Raw genomic sequence first — 27,650 nt, forward strand, 5'->3', positions numbered from 1 at the left:
ACTGATTCAAATGTATTCTTTTTAAAGGCTGAGTAATACTCCATTGTGTATATGTATCACAGCTTTCTTATCCATTCATCGGCTGATGGACATCTAAGTTGCTTTCATGTCCTGGCTATTATAAACAATGCTGCGATGAATACTGGAGTACACGTGTCTCTTTCAAGCAGGAATAGAAGGAACATGCCTCAACATAATAAAAGCTATATATGACAAACCCACAGCAAACATTATCCTCAATGGTGAAAAATTGAAAGCATTTCCCCTAAAGTCAGGAACAAGACAAGGATGCCCACTCTCACCACTACTATTCAACATAGTTTTGGAAGTTTTGGCCACAGCAATCAGAGCAGAAAAAGAAATAAAAGGAATCCAAATTGGAAAAGAAGAACTAAAACTCTCACTGTTTGCAGATGATATGATCCTCTACATAGAAAACCCTAAAGACTCCACCAGGAAATTACTAGAGCTAATCAATGAATATAGTAAAGTTGCAGGATATAAAACATACATTAATAATGAGAAAATAGAAAGAGAAATTAAGGAAACAATTCCATTCACCACTGCAAAGGAAAGAATAAAATACTTAGGAATATATCTACCTAAAGAAACTAAAGACCTATATATAGAAAACTATAAAACACTGGTGAAAGAAATCAAAGAGGACACTAATAGATGGAGAAATATACCATGTTCATGGATCAGAAGAATCAATATAGTGAAAATGAGTATACTACCCAAAGCAATCTATAGATTCAATGCAATCCCTATCAAGCTACCAACGGTATTCTTCACAGAGCTAGAACAAATAATTTCACAATTTGTATGGAAATACAAAAAACCTCAAATAGCCAAAGCAATCTTGAGAAAGAAGAATGGAACTAGAGGAATCAACCTGCCTGACTTCAGGCTCTACTGCAAAGCCACAGTCATCAAGACAGTATGGTACTGGCACAAAGACGGAAATATAGATCAATGGAACAAAATAGAAAGCCCAGAGATAAATCCACGCACCTATGGACACCTTATCTTTGACAAAGGAGGCAAGAATATACAAGGATTAAAGACAATCTCTTTAACAAGTGGTGCTGGGAAAACTGGTCAACCACTTGTAAAAGAATGAAACTAGAACACTTTCTAACACCATACACCAAAATAAACTCAAAATGGATTAAAGATCTAAACGTAAGACCAGAAACTATAAAACTCCTAGAGGAGAATGTAGGCAAAACACTCTCTGACATAAATCACTGCAAGATCCTCTATGACCCACCTCCCAGAATATTGGAAATAAAAGCAAAAATAAACAAATGGGACCTAATTAAAATTAAAAGCTTTTGCACCACAAAGGAAACTATAAGCAAGATGAAAATACAGCCTTCAGAATGGGAGAAAATAATGGCAAATGAAGCAACAGACAAACAATAATCTCAAAAATATACAAGCAACTCCTGCAGCTCAATTCCAGAAAAATAAATGACCCAATCAAAAAATAGGCCAAAGAACTAATCAAACATTTCTCCAAAGAAGACATACAGATGGCTAACAAACACATAAAAAGATGCTCAACATCACTCATTGTCAGAGAAATGCAAATCAAAACCACAATGAGGTACCATTTCACGCCAGTCAGAATGGCTGCTATCCAAAAGTCTACAAGCAATAAATGCTGGAGAGGGTGTGGAGAAAAGGGAACCCTCTTACACTGTTGGTGGGAATGCAAACTAGTACAGCCACTATGGAGAACAGTGTTGAGATTCCTTAAAAAACTGGAAATAGAACTGCCTTATGACCCAGCAATCCCACTGCTGGGCATACACACTGAGGAAACCAGAATTATTTTTTAAAATTATTTTTTGGCCACATCATGTGGCATGTGGGACCTAAGCTTCCTGACCAGGGATTGAATCCATACCCCCTGCAGTGGAAGTGTGGAGTCTTAACCACTGGACCACCAGGGAATTTCCAAGAATGTTTTAATATTTTTAACCATTGGGAAGAAACAAAATAATGGTATTATTCATGATCTGAGAGAATTTTAAGAAATTCAAGTATCAGAGCCCATAAATACAATTTTATTGGAACATAGCTACTCTCGTTTTTGTTTTTGTTTTGTCTTCTCTAGCAGTACAACCAGAGAAGGCAATGGCACCCCACTCCAGTACTCTTGCCTGGAAAACCCCATGGACGGAGGAGCCTGGTAGGCTGCAGTCCATGGGGTCGCTAAGAGTCTGATATGACTGAGCGACTTCACTTTCACTTTTCACTTTCATGCATTGGAGAAGGAAATGGCAACCCACTCCAGTGTTCTTGCCTGGAGAATCCCAGGGACAGGGGAGCCTGGTGGGCTGCCATCTATGGGGTCACACAGAGTCGGACACGACTGAAGTGACTTAGCAGCAGCAGCAGCAGTACAACAGCTGAGTAGTTCTGAGAGAGAAAGCAGAGTCCCCAAAGTCTAAAATATTTATTTTCTAATACATTATAGAAAAAGTTTGCCAACTCCCTCCTCAAGAGTTGTGGCAAAAAAAATTATCTGAGCTTCAGTTTTCCCAACAGGAGAGTAAAAAGTGATAACAGTAGTAACATGATGAAGTTGTTCTAAAGATGAAATGTGATGTTGCATGAAATATGCAGAGCCAGGATGCAGGGAAAAGCTAGTCTGAGAAAGAAATGCCTAGGTTTATTCTTTACACAACAACTTCCCTGTCAGCCAATTCCTATCAACTTCACCATATGGTTAGGTGACCTATGTGGTTCAGACGAATAAAATTACAATAATAAAAAATAAAAAGGCATTCATTTCGATGGTTTAAAATCACAGTGAGAAGTACGGGATTCATGATGTTTCATCCAGTCAAAAATATGGTAATAATCTCTCTCTTTTTGAGGCAAATAAGATGAAGTCTGGTTTGATCATATCATTTTTATGCGAAATTAGCATTACAGCCAATGTAATAAGCAGAGGAAGGCACCTGGCTTCAGCTGGTGTCAAAATAGAAGATAGAAAAACAGAAAAAAAGCACATAAAATGATGAAGAAAATAAACATAAGCAAGTGTTTTCCATGCTCTGAGCATCACTGCCCATGATGTTCTTCTCCACATCTGTGCACAGTGGTTCCCCATCCGTGGTTGCCCAGGCCCACGGGACCAGCGGCTCTTCCTGCTACTCTATCAGCTCAGAAAGAAGCATTAGTACCACCTGCACAGGACCAACCAGGAACCAGAAAGTAAAATATCTGTAAAAGAGTCAGGTTTCAAGAAGTATCAACCATTTACCCACCACACAGAGGTGTTTTTTAAATTTCTTTTTTCTCTCCCTTACATTATCCCTATTCATCTAAATTAACTAGTTAGGGATTGATGGAGACCAAAGGGTGATGAAAGTCATAGGTGACAAGGTCCTGAGAGTGGAAAGGTGGTCCTTTAAGACAGGATGCCTGACAAATGCCTGGAAATAGGAGGTTCTCTGGGGGAGCAGAATGGGATGCAGGCCACACCATCTCCATCCCAGAGCAGTGTGGAGTCCTTCCGATGAAAGGAGCATCCTGTGTTTTCACTGGCTATTTCCTCTCGGTTCTTGAATCATCAAGACAGATTTGGAGGACAGAACCTCTGGCTTCTGCTTCTACCTCACACCCTTGAAAAAGTCCACGAGGCAGTGCTTTTCTTGCAAGTGTCAAATTAGCCAGCCTGGGCCATCACACGAACAGGACAAACAACAAACAGAAGGCAGGACGTTGCATAATGTCTGCTGTTGAAACCCCGGGTTGCCTTTCTAAGCTTTGCAGACACGGAAGGTGGTGCTGCTTCACCATCTGCAAGCTGCCAACAAGTCTGGGTAGCAGTCCCTAGAGTATATTGTCACCACAGTGAGGAATGTCTGGGCTTTAACACACACTGAGGGAGAGATGGGGGCACTGAGGCTTGTTTATGGGGGTGCTGGACTTAGCTGCCCTCTTCAGAGCACAGCAAACAGGAAACACAGAGCTCGGTGTGCGGCTGCCCTCTGCCCCCCAGCTGCTCCTACATATTCCCTCCTGAGAGTTTCTTAATGTCAGATTTCTTTGTAATATTAGAATCAGTAAAATAAACTTCTTCCAGAGGAAACATATCTCAAACAAGCCTATTGGTGCTGTATAGAGAGACTAATTGCTCTTTTGAGTAGCTGAATGCATCCTTGCCAGCAGCAATAATGAAAAATGATAACCTCACCTCAAAGCCCCACCTGAAAAATAAACTTGCCTTTTCCAGGTGTGCACTGAGTACTTTATGCCAGTTTATAGGAGTGGGAGAGGGCAATTAGCAGGCCCCAGGAACCTCTCAGAACTATCTGAACATTTCCCCTTCTCCCATCCACATGCCCAACACTTTCATGTCTTCTTCCAATTATCTGATCTTTCTTTCTCCAACCCAGGTTCCCATACCACTCCTGGATATCCTCTTACCTTCTTAAATCAGGTCAAATAATTCTCTCCACCTCCCTGAACTTGGGAAGATGTATATGAACATGGGGGCTTCCCTGGTGGCTCAGGCAATAAAGAATCTTCCTGCAATGCAGGAGACCTGGCTTCAACCCTTGGGTCAGGAAGGTACCCTGGAGAAGGGAATGGCTACCCACTCCAGTATTCTTGCTGGGAAAATCCCATGGAGAGAGAAGTCCGGTGGGTTATAGTCCAAGGGGTTGCAAAGAGTCAGGCATGACTAAGAGACTAGCACTTTCACTTTCACATATGAACACGGATGCTCCCATGGAGTGAATTAAAAACTCTTCATCAACATCTGTGGTGGGTCATGATGGGTGCATCTGATAAGGGAGCTGTTTCCTTGGGACTGGACCTTTATTTCCATGTTAAGGGGTAGACATGAGCAGTTGAGTTTTCCAAGTGACCACAAATTCAGACACAGGACTAGCACATAAAGGAGGGATCCAAAAGATGCCTATAAACCCTAAAAAATGAGCATCCACATGCACGTTCGCACGCACACACACACACACACATACACACACACACACCTGACAGCACAGCCAGGAAGACACACCAAGCAGTTGTTGGCCAGTGCCACAGACCTAATGACCCAAGGTGGTCAGCTTGCATGGAGGCAGACCTAATGACCCATTGCATTTGAGATCAAAATTCCCAACTGTAGGCATTCTTTCCACTCTTCAATTCCCGAATTCCAAAAGTCGGTGTGCCACCCAGGATGGCAACCTCCATTCTGACCTGGGCCATGACAATCTCATTAGTCACTTATCCTTATCTCTTTCTTCCTTCTATTCATAGGAACAGCTATTCCATCACAACAGAGAAGTCACCCTCTCGACCCATCACCCTTTCTCTCTCTCCAGCTGAGACATCCAAAAAATCAAAGGTCAAGTCTGGCCAGGCCCTATCTTGGTCACTGAAGAGCCCAAGGTCAGAACTTCAGAATCACAGCTTTAGAAGCTTCATTCCCTCACTGCACAGAGATGTGACCAGGCACCCAAAGTAGAACTGATGATCCACCCAGCTTCATGCAGCCAGGTGGGATGAACCACACAGAAATCTAATGAGAGTCTACAGGGTTATGAGCTGGGCTCATGGTTAGGCCAGAACCAGCTGGATAGTCCTAAAGCATTTCCAAAAGGCACTGCATCCCAGCAAGGAATCACACTTGACTCTATAAAATCAGAACCTCTGTGGTCCCCTCCCAGAATGTTGCTTAACAAATGCTGACATGGTCTTCTTGCCCAGTGCATCACTTCTTTTTATAGATTCCATGTGAATGCGAACCACCATGTTCTATCTGCACTTGGCACTTTAATTCTCATGTTTGCAGATTCCTTTTCAGTGAATCCATTTTAAGTCACCAACTTCTTACACAGAGTGTGACTTTTTAGTTCCTTCAATTAAGGAGGCCATGCTTCCTGGACTTCAGTTCTTCTCCTAACTATTATCTTGACTTGAACACACATCTTACTTGTGAAGTCAAAGACTCTAGTTACTCAATTCAGACTAGAAATATTACACACACACATGGTTCTTCCTCCCTTTTCAGATGGACACAACTCCCAAATTTCTCTACACTATCAAGGTTTATGCCTTGCTGGACATTTCCTAGAAAGTACTCAGTAACTCACAAAAAATGTGGTGATAGGACTTCCCTGGTTGTACAGTGGATAAGAATCTGCCTGCCAATGCAGGGGACATGGGTTTGATCCTTAGTCCAGGAAGATCCATATGCTGCAGGCAACTAAGCCACAGCTACTGAGCCTAAAGCCACAACCACTGAAGCTCATGAGCCTACCCGTGCTCCAAAACAAGAGAAGCCACTGCAATGAGTAGCCTGGGCCCCACAGTGAAGAGTAGCCCCCATTCACTGCCACAACTAGAGAAAGCCTGCATGGCAACGAAGACCCAGCACAGCCAATAAATAAATAAACAAAAACACAGTTACTGATGGCTGACAGAGAAATTCCAGATGCATCCTCTTCTGTCTCTTCCTCGTTCTCTACTGCACAACAGCAATTTATTTTGAGGAGCAAAACTTGGAACAGAAAGTGCTTACAAGCCTGAAGATTTCCTGTCTGAAAACCAGAATCAATGCCAATAGAAGAACAATTTGCAAAACCAGAAAGGAAACTTATATTTTGTGCAACTAGGTATTCATTCAACACCTGAAATGCAGAGAGGCTGAATTAACAAGTAGGCATCCTTCCTCCACCATCTGATCTCTCAAAGAGGATATGGGGTGGGTCCTATGCTCATCTTCTCCAGTTACGTTCTGGGCACCTGCATAGCCATACATAGGCTGAAAAGTGCCTTATAAAGTTGGCCCTTTCTGGCTCTGTTTTACTCCCTGGGTCAGTACAGCAAATGCTTACTGCATGAACTATGAGGTGGAGAACACAATGGCTATCCTTGAGTCACCTGGAGAGGTCTTTGAGATGGGAAACAGTCTCAGCAATATACCAGTACAGGCCATGCTAGGACTACATGAAGCAGTCCTCTGGTGGCCCTCTCCTCCCTTTGGTCTCTTTTCCATCAGGACAGGGACCTCTCCCGCTTGCTCACTGCTGTATTTCCAGCAACCCACCCAAAACCGGGCTCATAGCAGACATGCAATTAATACTCATCGAGTCAGTTTCTCATGATGTGGAAAAGCCATGAAATTATTTTTCTTTCCACTCTCTTTCTCAATCCTGAACCCAAGAAGAGAGCTTTCCCATTTTAACAGAGACTTCAGCTGGGCAGAGAGAAAACTGTCAGGCCTACACAAGGAAAAACACTCCAGAGAGAAGCTGTAAAGCCTCCATCTGGGAAGGATTGCCTGAAAGTGACAATGCACAGCTCTGAGATGCCGGGAACCATTGAGGAACTCCGCCCGTGGCACTGAGATATGAGAGGGGGTGGCAGGCAGGCTGCCCTCAGCTCTGCGGATTTAGGGAGCTGGGTTTTCACAGTCCTCCAGGGGTGAGGGGGGCACACTGACCAAGCAAAGGAGAATGATTTATAACCAGAGCATCCATTTGTTGAATTACAATAAGGAACAAAGTGGTCAAGAAGACCTGAGCAGAGGTTTTGCAGCCTGGGAAACAAAATTCAAGATGAGAAGATTAGCTGGTGAATGCAGAATTAGGGCAAAGGAGTCATGTAATGTAACTGAGCCACTACACATGTGACAGGACGCTCTGCTGTTTGTCTTGTATCCCAACACGGATGTCCCATTGCAGCCACAAAGTGAGGCCACTCTCAGCAGAGGAGAGGTTGGAGTTCTCACTAAAGAAATGTCATCCAGTTATCCTGCCTCTTTCTGGACCTTGTTTTTTTTTTGTTCTGGACTTCAAAAAATTCTAGGCATGTTGTGCATGCTCAGTTGCTTCAGTTATTTCAGTTGCTTCAGTTAATTTCCAACTCTTGGTAACTGTATGGACTGTAGCCTGCCAGGCTCCTCTATCCATGGGATATTCCTGGCAAGAATACTGGAGTGGGTTGCCATTCCCTTCTCCAGGGGATCTTCTTGGCCCAGGGATTGAACCCATGTATCCTGCATCGCAGGCAGATTCTTTACCACTGAGCTACCGGGAAAGCCCTCTAGGCATGTTAAAGACATATCCCAGGATGACCACTCTCTTATAATTAGTCTTTTGGGGTTCCTATTACTATTTACTTTTTGCTATATTCCTGAGCCTTCTGAAAAAGTACAGCAGACGGTCTAAATAGACACTTCTCCAAAGAAGGCATACAATGGCCAAAAAGAACATAAAAAGATGTTCACTATCACCAAATATCAGAGAAATGCAAATCAAAATTACATGTGGATCACCTCACACAAGGCAGACTGTCCAGCATCAAAAAGTCTATAATAATGTTGGAGAGGAAATAGAGAAAAGGGAACCCTTCTACATTGTTGGTGGGAATGTAAATTGGTACAGCCACTATAGAGAATAGTATGAAACTTCCTTAAGCAAACAAAACAGAACTTCCATATGATCCAGCAATCCATTCCTACACATACATCCATAGAAAACCTTAATTCAAAAAGATACATGCACCCCAGTGTTGATAACAGCACTATCTACAATAGCTAAGACATGGAAGCAATCTAAATGTCCAGGGACAGAGGAATGGATAAAGAAAATATGGTACATATATACAGTGGAATATTCAGTTCAGTTCAGTCGCTCAGTCGTGTCCAACTCTTTGCAACCCCATGAACTGCAGCACGCCAGGCCTCCCTGTCCATCACCAACTCCCAGAGTTTACCCAAACTCATGTCCATCATGGCAACTCATGATGCCATCCAGCCATCTCATCCTCTGTCATCCCCTTCTCCTCCTGCCCCCAATCCCTCCCAGCATCAGGGTCTTTTCCAATGAATCAACTCTTTGCATGAGGTGGCCAAAGTACTGGAGTTTCAGCTTTAGCATCAGTCCTTCCAACAAAGACCAGGATGGACTGGTTTGATCTCCTTTTTATGGCTGAGTGGAATATTACTCAGCCATAAAAAGAATGAAATAATACCATTTGCAGTAACTTGGATGGACCTAGAGATTATCATACTAAGTGAAGTCAGAGAAAGACAAATATATGATATCACTTACATGTGAAATCTAATTTTAAAGGAATATAAATGACCTTATTTACAAAACAAACTCACAGATACAGAAAACAAACATGATTACAAAAGGGGAAAGGGGTTAGGGGAAGGATAAAGTAGGAGTTTGGAATTAACATACATATGTTACTATATATAAAAAAGATAACCAACAAAGATCTACTGTATAGCACAGGGAACTCACTCAATATTCTATAATAACCTATATGAATAAAGAATCTGAAAATGAATGAATATATGTATAATGGAATCACTTTGCTGTACACCTGAAACTAACACAACATTGTAAATCAACTATATTCCAATAAAACTAATTTTAAATCAATAAAAATGTTTAAAAGTACTAGAATCATGCCAAAGAAGTGATGTGAAGTAAAGTGTTAGTCACTCAGTCATGTCCTTTTGCAACCCCATGGACTATAACCCACCAGGCTCCTCTGTCCATGGGATTCTCCAAGCAGGAGTACTGGAGTGGGTTGCCATTTCCTTCTCCAGAAGATCTTCCCAACCCAAGGATCGAATCTGGGTCTCCTGCATTGCAGACAGATTCTTTGCCTGAGTTGGGAAGATCCCCTGGAAAAGGGGATGGCAACCTACTCCAGTATTCTTGCCTGGAGAATCCCATGGACAAAGGAGCCTGGTGGGCTACAGTCCATGGAGTCGTAAAGAGTTGGACACAACTGAGTGACTAACACACAAGCCAGAGAACAAGCTATCAAAGAGCAGTGCTTCATCATGAGATACCACTTCACACCCATTTGAATGGCTATTACCAAACAAACAAAAGTCCCCAAACCAGAAAACACTAAGTGTTAGCAAGGATGCAGAGAAATTGAATTCTTGTGTGTTGCTGGTAGGAATACAAAATGGTGTAGCTTCTATGAAAGACAGGATAATGGTTCCTCAAAAATGTAAATATGGAGTACCTTATGACCCAGCATTTCCACCTCAGCGTATATACCCCAAAGAACTGAAAGCAGAGGTTCCAAGAGATAGCTGTACATCACCGCAGCAGCATTATTCACAACAGCCAGGAGACAGAAGCAGTCCACATGTCCACCGATGGATAAATGAATAAACAAAATATAGTACATGCATACAGTGGAATATTATTCAGCTTCAGAAAAGGAGGAAATTCTGTCATATGCAACAGCATGGATAAACCTTCAAAACAGCATGCTAAGTGAAATAAACCAGACACATAAGAACAAATATTGAACGATTCCACTTACATGGTATATCCAGAGCACTCCAATTCATACAGACAAAAGAATGTTGGTTGCCAAATGCAAGGAGAAGTGGAGAATGGAGAACTACGGATTAATACAGGGGTCCCCAACCTCCAGGATCTAATGACTGATGGTCTGAGGTGGAGCCAATGCAATAATAATGGAAGTAAAGTGCACAATAAATGAAATGTACTTGAGTCATCCTGAAACCATCCCCCTCCCTCCCTGGTCCACAGACAAATTGTCTTCCACAAAACTGGTCCCTGGTGCCAAAGAGGTTGGCAAACAGGTTGATTTAATGAATATGGAATTTCTGTTTGGGAAGATGGAAAACTTGTTGACGGCTTGCACAACACTGTCAATGTGCCTAATGCCACTGAGTTGTAATTTTAAAATGGTACATTTTATGTTATGTATATTTCACCCAAAAACATTCTAAAATGTTTTAAATAAGAAAAATATAACAAAAATCAACACTTTCTGACCAGTGTCCTAAGATGGGGGACAGAAACTGAGAGGTTCCCCAGAGTAAAAGACAATCCCAGGCGACAGAAGATGGTGGTGGGCACCCAGGTGCCCTCCCCGTGTGGGTCCTTCCTCCACAGCCCACCTTCTAGGATCCAGCTTTGCTCAGTTCAAGAGCCTATATGGCACTTCCTTAGCACATAAAAGGAATACTCACTCTGTCCAGGCTGTGAGGAATCACACTTCCTTACGCCAGGGAGAAGCTGGCAGGATATTGATGCTGTGCGAGCTGTGGTCCTCCCACTCCGACTAGTCCAGCAAACAGACTAGCTCCGTTCCCCAAACTCTGTAAGTTTCGCCTCCCAGGGTCCCTTGTCACTTTAGCTTGCCACATTTCAGGATAAAATCCACTACCAGTTATCCTTCCAAAGCTTCCAGGGCCTTCTCATGGATTATATGTAAAGCCAGTTGCTTCCCCAGTACCAAAAGGAAGTGCCTCAATCTCATAAAATTGGCTCTAGTCTCTGGGAAATGTTTCTGGGAGACCAGCTGTATTTCATGGACCTGGAAAACAGGGATGCCAGTATATATATATATATATATTTTTTGCCAAGTAAGGAAATGTGTAAAAAACAAAACAAAACAACTATCATTAACAATGATCCCTTCATAGACAAAAAGTTATTTTAAGCACCCTTCAAGGAGGAGAGATATAATCTCACAATAAAAATAGTTCTCTGCAAGGAAAGAGAGCTGGCAGCCTGGCACCAGTATTTTTACAGCAAACAGACATTTCCTTTCAGGTCTTGCCTCTGTCCACTGCACTCACGTGATAGCTACCGGAATGGCTTACATATTCACTCTCTCTGAAAGCAAAGGAAAATGCCTGAGAGAGACGTAGTGAAATTTCCTTCCCGATCTAGAACATAATAAAATACCTAGCTGCTTTCCACTTGCATCACACACTCAATGATGTGTGTGTGTTGTGTGTGTGTAGTGCAGCATGAATAAGATGCTATTAGAGTTCTGTCCCCCCAAATTCATATGTTGAAATCCTAACTTCCAATACCTTTTGTGGGTTTTTTTTTTTTTTTTAGGATTTTTTTTTTTTAATGTGGACTATTTTAAAAGTCTTTATTGAATTTGTTACACTATTGCTCTTGTTTTAAGTTTTTGGCCCAGAGGCATGTGGGATCTTACCTCTCTGACCACAAAGGGAACTTGCACTCTTTGCATTTGAAGGCAAAGTCCTCACCACAGGACCACCAGCGAAGTCCCTCCCTGTACCTTTGGAAATGACTGTATTTGAAAACAGTCTTTAAAGAGGTACTTAAGTTCAACTGCTGTTAGGGTGGGCCCTAATGCAATCTGACTGGTGTCCTTATAAGAAGCAGCGATCGGGACACAGGGAGAGACGCCAGGAGCACTGGTGTATGCAGAGCCCACCACGTGAAGAGTAAGCAAAAGGATGGTCATCTATAAGCCAGAGAGGCCTGGAACAGATCCTTCCCTTATGGTCCTCAGAGGAAACCAACTCCACTGACACCTTGATCTTGGACTTCTGGTCAGAGCGTTGTGGGAAGTTAATTTCTGTTGTTAGAGCCACTCAGGTTCAGGTATTTTGCTACAGCAGTCCTATAATAAGAATATGGCTGCTGAAGTTCAATGCATGAAGTAGGGCACTCAAAGCTGATGCTCTGGGACAACTCAGTGGGATGGGGTGGGGAGGGAGGTGGGAATGGGATTCCGGATGGGGAGACACATGTGTACCCATGGGTGACTCAAGTCAATGTATGGCAAAACCCACCACAATACTGTAAAGAAATTATCCTCCAATTAAAATAAATTAATTAAAAAAAAACAAGGATAAAGGTGCTGAAATTAATTTTTTTGAAATTAATTTTTTAAAACTGATGTTTTCTTTGATGAATTAATTAGACAAACTGTCCTAGAAAGGCTCTTAAAAATAACTTCAGTTCAGTTCAGTTCAGTTCAGTTGCTCAGTCGTGTCCGACTCTTTGCGACCCCATAAATCGCAGCACGCCAGGCCTCCCTGTCCATCACCATCTCCGGGAGTTCACCCAGACTCATGTCCATCAAGTCAGTGATGCCATCCAGCCATCTCATCCTCTGTCGTCCCCTTCTCCTCCTGCCCTCAATCCCTCCCAGCATCAGAGTCTTTTCCAATGAGTCAACTCTTCGCATGAGGTGGCCAAATTACTGGAGTTTCAGCTTTAGCATTATTCCTTCCAAAGAAATCCCAGGGCTGATCTCCTTCAGAATGGACTGGTTGGATCTCCTTGAAGTCCAAGGGACTCTCAAGAGTCTTCTCCAACACCACAGTTCAAAAGCATCAATTATTTGGTGCTCAGCTTTCTTCACAGTCCAACTCTCACATCCATACATGACCACTGGAAAAACCATAGCCTTGACTAGACGGACCTTTGTTGGCAAAGTAATGTCTCTGCTTTTGAATATGCTATCTAGGTTGGTCATAACTTTCCTCCCAAGGAGCAAGCGTCTTTTAATTTGATGGCTGCAGTCACCATCCGCAGTGATGTTAGAGCCAAAAAAAAAAAAAAGTCTGACACTGTTTCCACTGTTTCCCCATCTATTTCCCATGAAGTGATGGGGAAATAACTTACTTTATACCAATCACTCTTACTGGCACTAAATAACATACATTTTTGGAAAGAAAACCTATTCCAGTATATGACAATGTCAACCAATACCTTGATCACATTCTTATTAACATGCCCCTCAAGGGGAAAGAACACGAACATGTTAAAATTAGTATGAGTCAGTTCAGCTCAATAAACAAATTCTAAACACTGTGAGTTTGATGTTGAATGACTTAGCGGCGGTTGAAAAGTCAAGGCCTGTACCCACAAGGAATTCAGTGAATTCAGGCTTGAGTTTAGAACCATGCTCTCCTCTGTTGAATTTCACTCTCTCAAACAAACACACATACACATACACACACATACACACACATTAAGAAACATCACAGCAGCCTGATGAAACAGATAACAGGTACAACACAGTCATTAAGAAAGGAAGGACTCATCAGGACTTCCCTGGTGGTCCAGTGTCTGGGACTTTGCCTTTCATTGCAGGGGGTACAGGTTAGATCCCTGGTCAGGGAGCTAAGAAACCACATGCCTTCCAGCCAAAAAACCAAAACGCAAAACAGAAGCTATATTGCAACAAATTCAACAAAGACTTTAAAAATGGTCCACATTAAACAAACAAACAAACAAATAAACTTTGAAGAATTAGAAGGACTCATTATGACAGAGGAACCTGGGGTGAGGGGACCCTCAGAGATGGTCCTCTGAGGTTTTGCCCACTCTGTCCCACCTGCCAGCCTGGTCTGCCATCTCCTGCTCTCCAGCTTCCCACTTGCCTCTGAGGGTAGAAATCAGTCATCATTTCCTCCAGGGAATTCTGTCCAAGCTTCTCAGTCCTTGAGGACTCTCTCCCTTCTTTTAAATCCCATCACATGGATTACTTGAAGCTCTCATTTTAATAACGAGAGTATAAATCAGATTCTGTTAGTGTCTCTCACCAAACAGTCATACTGATTTATATAGATGCTATTAGAAAGCATCATGGCCAGGTGAATTACCATTTTAATGATGATAGGAAGACAACCACCCTTTCCATTTTAACTAATGGAGTTTTTGAAACACTTGGCACAAGACGACTAAGGAGCATGAGATTGGCTGTGTCTTAAATCACTTGGAGGATGATCTGGCAAACAAACTGCCTTTGTATTTATTGCTGATGGAATCTGTCTCCAGGCAGTGCACCCTGTTCCTTACAGCCTGGAGCTGAATCAATCTTTTGATAAGCAAGAAAGGAGTGGGACCAGGTATTTCTATCTCTGTTCCACAGAAAAGGAAATTTAAACTAAAGCAATGGTTTAAGACCTGGAGACAGAGCACCAACAAAGCTAAACTTTCTAGTGATTTACTCTCTCCTAGGTCCAATGGTGCCAAAAAGCCCCAGAGTCTTGTGTCCCACCTGGTTCAACCTTCCGGAGCATCAATTTTAGGAGAAAATTTAGAGGACATTTTAATATTAAACATGTTGCAAAATAACTACAAATAGCAAATGAAAGCTCAATGTGAACATCAACTTGCTTCCGGCAACCTTGGGCTCCACTTCAGACTCCCAGAAAAATGAGTTAACTCTCCTTGCCTATGGTGGCAATTTAGTGCAAATTTTAAAGAAGCATAGGTAGCAATGTACATAGGTTTACAAGATATAGTTTCTAGTAGCTTCCAGATTTTCAGATCTGCATCTTAAATTTCTGTGGGTTTTTTGTTGTTGGTTTTTGCTTTGTTTTTCACAGAAGATAGAATTATATTTTCTGGGGAAATCTACACAAAGGTTGGTAGAAAGACAGATTATGTTTATAACTATTACCATCACTTATCTCCTAGTTTTTTTCCTTGATCAACCAGGGGAATTCAGAACCAGTATTTAAAGACGCAGCTCCCCTAGCTGCCCCGTCTTTGCCTTTAATGGTTGTTTTGGCAGAGGAAAACAAATGCACCTTTAGGGAAAATAATCATTTGAAGCTTATAAGTTATTTTAACTTGAAGGGTTATGAAATTTACCAATGTTCTCTAGTCAGGGGGAAATTACATAGTTCTTGGTAACATGGACATGAACAACAATTAAACTGAGACAGAAACATCCACCTTTAGCAGCTCAAAGATTCTCAACTTTTATTTTATACTTCACATCTTAGCAACAACATGATGGATTGAAGACACACCCTGGCAAAGAGAGGAAGCAAAAATGTATACCTGCCTTTCTTTCCAATGGGACCAAGCACTTCATATACTCCAGTTTAAAAAAAATCACTTTGTACCCTGAAATAAGCCAAAAATAACATGACCATCCTGTCTAGAAGTTTGGTCTCCAAAATCATAAAACTTTGAAAATGTCCTGTAAACCTGGACTCCCTAAAAATTTTTTTACCCTGATTGCTTACCATGGGAATGTCTGAAGATAAATCATGACTTTGGAGAATATGACCATCGTGTGAGAAAGCTGTTTTCAACCATAAACAACAGACTATGTGCATTTGAGAATCCTGGAAACTATCTGGGGGCATTTTCCTTCAAGTTTTTATTGTGGTTTTATTTGATGAACCAATCTTCTGAAGCCTGGCTCCCTTGAATTCTCTTGCAAGTAAACATTTCCTTTTTCTTTTCTAAAGGCTCCTCTCAAAGTCTTGGTCTTAAGTACACATCAAGTATAGACTGCTACTCTTTACTATTTCCACTGAAGCGTATGTAACACACACTCTGAGCTGGGACAATTTATAGGACCTGATGAAATGTTAATTTCATTTTTCTTTTCCGCTGCTCCTTAAAATAGCATTCAGTGCATTCATCCTTCCCACCCTCAGACTAACACTTGAGCAGAATCCTGGGGACTTTTCTACTCAAGCAACCACTTCAAAGTCTCCCAAGAATTAAAGTGTGCTGCTTGGAGACAAAAGAAACTCCAACCTGGTTATAACAATAAATCTCCTGCCTATGCCAGCTAGGCCTGTTGCATGCTGGACTCCTGCAGCAACCTGGGGATGGCTGACGTCTTTTCTCTTTCTGTATGCCCAACAGCTGGCTAGCTTTTCATCCCTCCAAGATCAAAGTAAGTGGAGAGGCTGTGGAAGTCCTGTTTGGGGGTTGTAAATTACAGTGAAATGTGCCAGAATGAACCCCCAAAATCTTTCTCCAAGCAGCCCACACCGTTCCTTACAGCCTGGAGCTGAATCAATCTTTTAATAAGCAAGAAAGGAGTGGGAGCAGGTATTTCCATCTCTGTCCCACAGAAAAGGAAATTTAAACTAAAGCAATGGTTTAAGACAGAGCAGCAGGAAAGTTACACTTTCTAATGATCACTTTACAAAAGCTTATGTCTCATTCCCTTCTTTTTCATTAAATTAACTTTTTATTGTTTACTGTCCTAACACTGACATATAATGTTGTGTGTGTTGTACATGTACAGAAACTTTCTCAGTTATACATACACATCTATCTGTTCATCTTTTGATTCTTTTCCCATATGGGTTATTACATAGTGTTGATAGACCTCCCCTAGTATACACAGGTTGTTATTGACTATTTTATATGTAATAACTCGTATTTGTTCATTCCAACCTCCTAATGTACCCCTTGTGCCCTTCTTTCTTCTTTAGTAACTATAAGTTTGATTTTTAAGTCCCTGAGTCCATTTATGTTTTCTCAATTAACTCACTACTTTTAGATTCCATCTATAAGTAATATGATATTTTTCTTTCTGGACAAATAGAGTATTTCCTGCCATATTTCTGGTTTCCTTTCTGGAAAAAGAATATTTCTTGCCATATTCCTGGTTCTGACTTTCTTTACTTAGTTTGATCATCCATAGTTTTAGCTATGCTCCTGAAAATCCTATTTCATTCTTTCTCATGGCTGTCATATCCTACACTCTATACATGGGTGCTTACATGTACTCATTTTCGTTCTACTGATGGCTTACTCCTATCTTAGCCTCTAGATTCCTGGAAACACTAGCTGCTGGGGTTGCCCTCACACTTGGGCTGATCTTGGAGTGGACCCAGGCCAATCATCTCCCCACAAGGCCGGCAGGTCTTCAGGAAATCCTTGGGCATCTTTTGCCCTGACAAATTCGGGGAAGGCAGGTGATCTTGCAGCCTAGGCCACCACTGAACCCTAAATGCATGTACAGCTAGACTTGTGTTCCCATGACAGCCCCTCACATTATGTTTGGGATGAAGGCAGTACCAGTATATCTCTTTGAAGAAATCTTTTTAACAAAGCCTCTGCTCTCAAAGAACTTCTGTTCTGCAAGTGGCCAATGAGGTTTGGGAATCATGAAAAGTTCTCAAATATCTACACTGGAATTTCTACTTCTTGGTCTTGCCCTTTCCTTTGAAATTGCACATAATTTGAATGTATGTCTTGTTCAGAACTTTAATTTGGTTCCCAATTTTATTTTTGTAGGCACACATAGATGTCTAGGAGAGTGTGTTCATTTTCAGTTACTGAAAGTTAATTTTTCTCTTATATGTGTGTGTGTGTGCATCACTCAGTCGTGTCTGACTCTTTATGACTCCATGGACTATAGCCCTGCCAGGCTCCTCTGTCCATGGAATTCTCCAGGCAAGAATACTGAAGTGGGTTGCCATTCCTTTCTTCAGGGGAAGATCCAGGAAGAAATGGCAACCCACTTTCTGATCCAGAGATTGAAGCCACCAGGGTATCGATCTAATAAAATTTGAGCATTAGAAAGGGCATTGAGTAATGAAATCTGACACCCGTTTACCCAGTGGGCAATCCCCCTCCCCAGTCCTGAAAGATCCCCCAGCACTGGCTTGATCTACTTCTGGAAGCAAACCTACTTTCTCTTCCTCAGATATCTGAGGAATGGCCTCAGAACTGGCCAAGGCTGCTTTTTTGCCAGGTGAAAAAAAAAAAATATTCCCTATTCCTCATATGGCCTGGTACTCAGACCCTCATCATCCCATCACCTTCCTCGGGATCCTCTGAAGTTGGTCTCTGTCCTCTATAAAGGAGCCACCCAAGATGTGACCCTGATTAGAGGGGTCCCCAGCTCCTCTGACTTGAATGTCACTGGTTGGTAGATGGTAGTGTAAAGGCCCAGGCTGTAATCCCATCTCTATACTTGCTGCCTATATGATCTTGGACCAATTTCTTAATCCTTCTGTGCCTTAGTCTGGATAATCTGTTAAATGGGAATGGTGATGAGAAATGGAGTATTTCCTGCCATATCAGAAAACAAGGATGCCACAGTCATCAGCAATTGCAGCCACCACAGATGGTGAGCTGGTGAGCCTGAGGAGAGTCAGGAAAGAAAAGTCCTGCCATCCAGCAGCCAGCAGCCACTTCCTACGGTGAGCCCTGAGGAAAATCAGGATGTAAAAATGCAGGATACTGGTCCCAGACAGCTGAGGTGCATATCAAAGTAATGATTTCAGTGATCCCAGACTCTTGCATCTTCCCATACATAGAAAAGCGCTAAATTCCTAACTTGGGGTATTAATTTTCTTTAATTAACAATCATCTTTTGATATTCTGACTACCTGCTCTTTGTTGCAAAACTTTTATATAACCTGCCCTCCACGCCACCTCCTCAGAGCAGTTCTCTCAGGGTTACTTGAGATGCTTGCTGCCTCCCAGACTTAAGTTCTAAAAATTTCCACCAAATTAAACGTAACTCTCAACTTTTAGGTTGTGAATATCTTTAAAGTCAACAGTGATAATTATATTCTCTACTTCATGAGGGTGCGACAGGATTGAGAAAACAACTGTGAAACACTTACAACTCTACCTGGCACATAATCAGCTCCCTGCAAATATCTATTTGCTTTGTTTGTTTTCTTTTTAAAGCCTATTCTCATCACTGCAACCCATGTTTGCTATTGGGCAGCTACTTCACACAGGTTCATGTTGGCCTGGTGGGCCACTGAGACCCTCAGGTTACTTCTCTCACATGAACTGCAGCTTAGCGGAGCCACCCCATCCTTTCCTTTTTTCATTGATTCTTTGATCCCAAATGCAGAAGAAGACCTTCAACCATACTGTGAGCTCAACATTATATCTCTTGCCTGGAAATGAGTCTTATAGAGAATCCTACAGAAAAATGTCCCCTCTATATCTGTTTCATGATGAGTGACACCAGGGAGGTGTAGAGATGGAGCCCTGCTGTGTGTCCACTCCTCCCACACCTTATCCTTAGGGAGAGTATGCCTCTGTAAAGGCGGGACTCACATCTATGACGGGGGTGGGAGGCAGTGACTGAGTTATTCATAGGTTCCTAGCTGTGAAATATGAACAACTACAGCCACCTAGCTGTGAGGACCAAAGGAAGCTGTGCAGTAGGAAGCACACAGCCAAGCTGTCATCAGATCTACAACATTAGGAGATCAAAATAAAGGATTTGGAGAGGAATTCTGATTGGTAAAATACCTCAACACCTGGGGGCCTAGAGAAAGAGGCAGGAGGAAGGCTATATTTTCCAGAAGATGCTGATGATAGTATTTGCAAAGTAAAAGATGACCCCATGATGAGCAGAGGAAATTAGCCTGGAAGGAACAATAGCGCAGCCAGGGTTAGGTATGCACACCCATGCAGAGGCAGTGGGATAAACCACACACACACGCACACACAATTCATAACCCAATACTTGCCCTTGTACATACAGTGCACTCTGATCCTGTCTCATCCCTTCTATTGAATTTCATGTCTTAAAAAGGCTGGTGTAACTCACTACACTGATAGCATTCCACTGATGAGTCACAACCCACAGCTGAAAAACAGGAGATATGGCGTGCCCCAACCTGCAGCCCCACTAGGTTGCCAGAAGAGAGAAAAAAGTTCATTTGGCATACACTGATTTTGCAAATCCTTTCCCAGGTGCTCTTGAGCTAGCTTCTCTAAGAATTTGTTCTGGAGGGTTGCCAGGATTCAATGTTTGCTTCTTTTGAAGTCTACAGGCTTGGCTACCATCTCTCAAGCCTGCTCCGAGGGACTGTGAGCTAGGATGCCTGCTACTTGAACCTCAGCTCAGTTTCAGGGTTTCCGGATCCTCTTAAGGGGTTTGGGCTGCCCTTCCTTTATTGAAAGGAAGGAAACAGACTGGGCGCAACACTGCCTTCCCTGTCACCTGTTAATATCACCTCATCTTTCATAAACACTGGGTAATCTTCCTGACAAGAACACAACTGTTTGTTGTCGGGCACCCCAGCACCTGGCTACCTCTCCTGCACTCTGGACCTTATCCTTGTAGCCTTGGCCTTTCTTGCCTGCGTTTTAGGTGATGCGCCCCCACTGCATCACAGTCCTAGATTCCAGACCTCGCCTCCCCACTGTTAACTGGGGGATCTGGCTGGGAGAACTTATTTAATATCTCAACCTAATTTTCTTCACTTGTAAACTGGAAATATTACCATTTACCTTTGGGATTTTATCAGAATTAGTTTATACGTGGGAGTTCCCTTCTCCTCCCTGGAGTAGCAGGGAGACTTTCCCCAAGCTCCCTTTGCTTTTAGAACACCATCACAGGCTTCGATTTTGTTAGATGAAATCCGGAGTATCATCTGCGATTACCCTTGTCATCTAAACCGCGGCGGAAACCACAAAGCCTCCGAACAAGTTTCTAATGAGGCGACTCTCCGTCTTCCTCAATTAATTACACAGAAACGATGAAAAAAGGGGAAAAAAATCGAACGCGGTATTTCCCTCTAAACAGTAGAATGACCTGCAGGCAGGCGCCTGGGCACAAGCAAAATGAATTAACAACAGTCAAACCCGCGTTATTCCAGGAGCCCAGCCCACCGCCAGGGGCGCGCACCCGGGAGCCGCGGGCAGCACGTTCCGCCGGGACAGGCCGGTCTCCCGCGCCCGGGTTGGGGGCTCTCTCGGTTGCTGGAGACATCCGGGCTGGCCCGCCAGGACAACGAAAGTTCTGCCCCTCGGCGGGAGAAGGTATGACCTATCATTGAGTGCAAGCGAAAGGACGAAACCCACCCCAGCCCCGGGCGCCGCGCTCCTTGCTTTTTCGGACGCCCTCCGGCAGGACACTCACAGCAACCCGCTTCCAGGAAGGCTCTGTACTTGGGTCCACTCCACGCGTCCGCACTCTTGCCCCGGGCACCCTCGAGCAGCAGATCTCTCCTCCCCACTCCCTTCCACTCAAACCACCCCCTTGCAACCTCAGCAAGCCCGACCGTCCGTGGGAGCCAGAGCCTCAAGGTTCCAGATTCTCGTGCCGCCCGCGGTTACCAGCTCCTGCGAGGTGCGTGAGCGCGGCCGCCGCCTTCAGCTGTCTGGCCGGCCGGGCGCTCCCGGCGCTGCGGTGCGGCGGGGACGCGCGCTCCCGACCTGCGGCGAGGCGGCGTGGGGCCGTCCCCTCCACCCCCACCGAGTTCAAGGGCGCCCCGCTGGGGGAGCTAGCTCTGCCGAACGCTCTGTGCCCTGAGTTGGGGGGTGGCACTCACGCACCTTCTGGATGACAGCCTGTCGCGAGGAAGGGAAAAGGACCCGAACGCATTGTTAGCCCTTCCGGGGCTCGGCAGTGCGCCCGTTTGGCCAACTTTAGGTAACCAGAGCCCGCGAACTGTGCGAAGATTGAGGCAGTCTAGGAGGGGGTTGGGAAAAATCCTCAGTACTGGGTTCAGGTTCAGTTACACTGGGACTCTCCATCGTGAGCTACTTTAATACCTGAAACTGATCTCCTCATGCCTTTCGGCATTGGGTCTACCAGACAGGGCCTCCCAAAGATGGGAGTGAAACAGGAGTGGTTTCAAGTTAGAGACCTAATTCGCTCCTGCCTTACAGTAAATACTTATTGAGCCCTTATTCCCTGACGGTCACTGATCGGGCAATGGAAAGCAGCCCCCTGGGGCCTGTATTCTAGGGAAAAGACAGGCAATCAAAAGAACAAATAAGAACGTGTCCTGTATTGGATTGCGACAAGTGTTGTAGAGAAGAAAGAACTCAGGAAAAGGACAGAGAATGTTGATGATAAGGGATACAGTATTAAAGCAGGGGATTGGAGATGACCTCCTGGTAGGGCTTGCCTTCAAGCTCAGGCGGCCTGGCGCCCTGGAAGCCAAGTGGAACCAGCGCTGTATTGCAGTGGGGTAAATGTAGCGAGAGCAGCAGGCAGGCAGGTTTGTGACTCTGATTAACTCCATCTCTTGGTGCCAGAAAAGGATTCCTGGAAATGACAGTTAATTCTTTTTTTTTTTTTTTTAAAGCTAGTTTCATCACTCCATGTAAAATGAAATGTTTTGCAAACCATCCTTCCAGCTATATTCCTATATTGGCCATAGGCAGTTTAATTCTAAATGGCATAATATGACCATCTGTGATGAGATGCACTAGTCCTTCCATAATTCTCCATATTGGTTACACATTCCTGGTCACCGGGAAGCAATCCATCACCCACGCAGAAGAGCCGGTACCGCCCTGTTGATGGTACAGATCAGATCAGATCAGTCGCTCAGTCGTGTCCGACTCTTTGCGACCCCATGAATCCCAGCACGCCAGGCCTCCCTGTCCATCACCAACTCCTGGAGTACACTCAGACTCATGTCCATCAAGTCAGTGATGCCATCCAGCCATCTCATCCTCTGGCGTCCCCTTCTCCTCCTGCCCCCAATCCCTCCCAGCATCAGAGTCTTTTCCAATGAGTCAACTCTTCGCATGAGGTGGCCGAAGTACTGGAGTTTCAGCTTTAGCATCATTCCTTCCAAAGAAATCCCAGGGCTGATCTCCTTCAGAATGGACTGGTTGGATCTCCTTGCAGTCCAAGGGACTCTCAAGAGTCTTCTCCAACACCACAGTTCAAAAGCATCAATTCTTCGGTGCTCAGCCTTCTTCACAGTCCAACTCTCACATCCATACATGACCACAGGAAAAACCATAGCCTTGACTAGACGAACCTTTGTTGGCAAAGTAATGTCTTTTGAATATGCTATCTAGGTTGGTCATAACTTTCCTTCCAAGGAGTAAGTGTCTTTTAATTTCATGGCTACAGTCACCATCTGCACTGATTTTGTAGCCCAGAAAAATAAAGTCTGACACTGTTTCCACTGTTTCCCCATCTATTTCCCATGAACTGATGGGACCAGATGCCATGATCTTCGTTTTCTGAATGTTGAGCTTTAAGCCAACTTTTTCACTCTCCACTTTCACTTTCATCAAGAGGCTTTTTAGTTCCTCTTCACTTTCTGCCATAAGGGTGGTGTCATCTGCATATCTGAGGTTATTGATATTTCTCCTGGCAATCTTGATTCCAGCTTGTGTTTCTTCCAGTCCAGCATTTCTCATGATGTACTCTGCATAGAAGTTAAATAAACAGGGTGACAATATACAGCCTTGATGTACTCCTTTTCGCATTTGGAACCAGTCTGTTGTTTCATGTCCAGTTCTAACTGTTGCTTCCTGACCTGCATACAAATTTCTCAAGAGGCAGATCAGGTGGTCTGGTATTCCCATCCCTTTCAGAATTTTCCACAGTTTATTGTGATCCACATAGTCAAAGGCTTTGGCATAGTCAAGAAAGCAGAAATAGATGTTTTTCTGGAACCCTCTTGCTTTTTCCATGATCCAGCAGATGTTGGCAATTTGATCTCTGGTTCCTCTGCCTTTTCTAAAACCAGCTTGAACATCAGGAAGTTCACGGTTCATGTATTGCTGAAGCCTGGCTTGGAGAATTTTGAGCATTACTTTACTAGTGTGTGAGATGAGTGCAATTGTGCGGTAGTTTGAGCATTCTTTGGCATTGCCTTTCTTTGGGATTGGAATGAAAACGGACCTTTTCCAGTCCTGTGGCCACTGCTGAGTTTTCCAAATTTGCTGGCATATTGAGTGCAGCACTTTCACAGCATCATCTTTCAGGATTTGGAATAGTTCAACTGGAATTCCATCACCTCCACTAGCTTTGTTCATAGTGATGCTTTCTAAGGCCCACTTGACTTCACATTCCAGGATGTCTGGCTCTAGGTCAGTGATCACACCATCGTGATGGTACAGGATGCGGCAAATGCAATCAGAGCACGGAGCCTCAGAATGACTACTGCTGAGAAGACATGCTGCAAACAGGTGCGTCTCTGCCTTAGCTGTCAGAGTAGGGTGGCGTCTTTTGGGCAGAGGGCCAAAGACTCCTGAAAACAAGGGCATATCTTACTGTGTAGAAAAGGCCACAAACCCTCAGTTTCGGAGGCTGAAACTGCAGCATTCAGTGGGAGCAATATCAACAATGGGACGGCAGAGCTCCTGTTTCTCTCCTGTGCATCTCTGCCTCCCCATCAGCTCAGTTCAGTTACTCAGTCATGTCTGATTCTTTGTGACCCCATGGGCTGCAGTAGGCCAGGCTTCCCTGTCCATCACCAACTCCTGGAGCTTGCTCAAATTCTTGTCCATTGAGTCAGTGATGCCATCCAACCATCTCATCCCTCTGTTGTCCCCTTCACCTCATGCCTTCAATCTTTCCCAGCATCAGGATCTTTTCCAGTGAGTCAGTTCTTCACATCAGGTGGCCAAAGTATTGGAGTTTCAGCTTCAGCAGCAGTCCTTCCAATGAATATTCAGGATTGATTTCCCTTGGGATTGACTGCTTTGGTCTCCTTGCAGTCCAAGGGACTCTCAAGAGTCTTCTCCAACAAGACAATTCAAAAGCATCAGTTATTCAATGCTTAGCCCTCCTTATAGTCCAACTTTCACATCCATACATGACTATTGGAAAAACCATACCTTTGACTAGATGGACCTTTGTTGGCAAAGTAATGTCTCTACTTTTTAACATGCTGTCTAGGTTGGTCTTAGCTTTTCTTCCAAGGAGCAGTGTCTTTTAATTTCATGGCTGCAATCACCATCTGCAGTGATTTTGGAGCCCCCCCAAAAAAAACAGTCTCACTGTTTCCATTGTTTCCCTATCTATTTGCCATGAGGTGATGGGACCAGATGCCATGATCTTAGTTTTTTGAATATTGAGTTTTAAGCCAACTTTTTCACTCCTCTTTCACTTTCATCAAGAAGCTCTTTAGTTCTTCTTCACTTTCTGCCATAAGGGTGGTGTCATCTGTGTATCTGAGGTTACTGACAGTTCATGCCTCCCTGTGGCTGCATCTATTCCCTTCTTCCTTCTCCCAGTGCCAGCAATATCTTCTTCCTTTTCTTCAAGGTCCATCTCAAATGCCACTTCTTCTAGGAAGCCTTCCTCACTGCCCCAGCTACAAACAAACTCTTATTCTAAAATCTGATCCCTCTTTATGGCACCTGTCATTTTAGAGTTTAACTCTAAAATCAGCTCCTCCTATTCCTCCATAGGCTTGTTTTATATTAAATTTCTCCACAAGTCCCAGCTTAGTGCCTTGTATCCAGCAGACATTTAATGAGTTTTTTGTTAATAAATCTAGAAGAATACAGCTTCATTTTCCCTTTTTAAATTGACATATAGTTAATGTACAATATTATGTAAGTTACAGGTAAACTGTATACTGATTCACAATATTTAAACATTATACTCCATTTATAGTTATTATAAAACATTGCCTGTATCCCCCATGTTGTATAATATATCCTTGTAGCTTATTATATATGATAGATTTTACCTCTTAATCCCCTATCCCTGTATTGCCCTTCCCCTTCCCTTTCCCTCCTGGTAACCACAAGTTCTCTGTACCTGTGAGTTGTTTCTTTTTCGTTATTCAATATATTCACTAGTTTGTTGTACTTTTTATATTCCACATATAAGTGATATTGTACAGTATTTGTCTTTCTCTGTCCACTGTCCCTTAATTTTGTCACTTCATTCCATAACACCTTTCAAGCTCACAGAAATTTAGTGATAGGACTTATATGTAGCCATAGCTGTTGTCTGTCAATACAAACTGACAACAATTTACTTTGAAGTCAATTCTATTTGCCCCATTTTGAAGTGGGAAAAATGAAGTTTATGAGTAATGTCCCCAAGGTCATGAGACTAGAGTTGAGATTTAAACCAAGGAGATTTAAACTCAGCTCATTGCCAGAGCTGAGATTTAAACCCAGGGCTGTTTGACTCCAAAGTACATGCCCTTCACCACAAACTTATGCATCTCCTCATTCAGTCATGTATTCATATGTGCATTCATACACTGAGTGATCAACAAATGTTTCTATTTACTGTACTCAGCTCTGCAGCAGTTGCTGAGAAAATGACAGGTGGTTAAAACATAGTATTGCCCTCAAAATTGCTTTCAATCTGGTAGAAGGGACAGACCGATTAGGAAACAGTCAGACTTTAGTGTTAGAAATCTTATAAAAGAGATGCATAGAGGCTCTACAGGAGTGCTTTGTTGAACCTTAGGTGATGACAATAGGGATTCACTGAGATAAAATGTAATTTTAATTTTGGAGGATACATCATAGTTTGATAGAATGATATTAAAGAAAAGCATATGGTAGGAAGAGTGAAGAGCACATGCAAAAATATGCAAACATGCAAGAAAACATGCATTCAGAGATGGGCTACAGTAATTCAGGAGGGCTGCAGCATAGTGAAGGAGGTACTGAGATGGGGTTGAAAAGGTAAGCAAAGCCAAACCACAGATGGTCCACACATTAGCTCCATGGAGTCAATTATCCCCTGAACATGTATAAAATCATGGATTACTATGTACAAAAACTTTGTGCAGGAGAGTTTTGTGATGTTTAGTTAGAGTCTCAAAGGGCTGGGATGGAGGGAAATCAGTTCCCCTCACCATGGCCTGCTGTCCAATTCACAGATCACAGGCCATGGTAAGGGGAACTTACCAAGGGACTGCAACATCAGCCAGGATGCTCTGTATACCTGGGCAGGGGTGCAAGGCTGAGCCCTGCCAAATCACCTCAAAACATGCAGTGGTGCTGCCAGTCCTGGGCAAGGATGGCTGGACCCTGACCCTCTCAGCATCTTCGTATGCTCTCAAGACAAAAGGAGCAGGTAGCTGAGTGGTATCTTTATAAGAAGAGATTAAGACACACAGAGAGACCAGGGGCACTCATGTACAGAGGGACCACCATGGGAAGAGGCAGCAAGGGGATGGACCTCTGGAAGCCAAGGAAAGTGACCTGGAACAGACCTTCTCCTTTCATTCTTCAGAGGAAACCAAGCCAGAGGCACCCTGATCTTGGCATCCCAGTCTCCAGAACTATGAGAACAAAATTTGTTCTTTAAGCCATCCAGTCTGTGGTGTTTTGTTATGGCAGCCCTAGCAGACTCATAGGTTCACAAAACACAGATTCACACCTCAAAGATAAAATTTTTAAGAATTTCAATATGGT

The 27,650-nt window shown here is 43.3% G+C and overlaps 1 protein-coding gene across 6 annotated transcripts in view; it reads right to left on the bottom strand.

The window, feature by feature from the left end:
- MRAP2 (melanocortin 2 receptor accessory protein 2) overlaps positions 1-21,911 on the bottom strand; it is a 65,143-nt gene extending 43,232 nt beyond the window's left edge. Inside the window, exon 1 of one of the 6 annotated variants that reach the window (XM_061427920.1) lies at positions 21,840-21,911. Coding sequence is in view for 1 of the 6 variants with exons in the window: in XM_061427918.1 (XP_061283902.1) it covers positions 15,612-15,645 (34 nt within the window). In the remaining 5 variants the exon portion in view is untranslated. Of the gene's footprint in view, positions 1-15,611; positions 15,673-21,365; positions 21,400-21,423; positions 21,535-21,565; positions 21,652-21,839 lie in introns of those variants that run through there. The other 5 variants (XM_061427919.1, XM_061427922.1, XM_061427923.1 and 2 more) reach the window with 5 other exon arrangements.
- Between the last annotated feature and the right edge of the window lie 5,739 nt (positions 21,912-27,650).

Source organism: Bos javanicus, chromosome 9, assembly GCF_032452875.1.
Source record: "Bos javanicus breed banteng chromosome 9, ARS-OSU_banteng_1.0, whole genome shotgun sequence".
Classification (NCBI taxonomy): domain Eukaryota; kingdom Metazoa; phylum Chordata; class Mammalia; order Artiodactyla; family Bovidae; genus Bos; species Bos javanicus.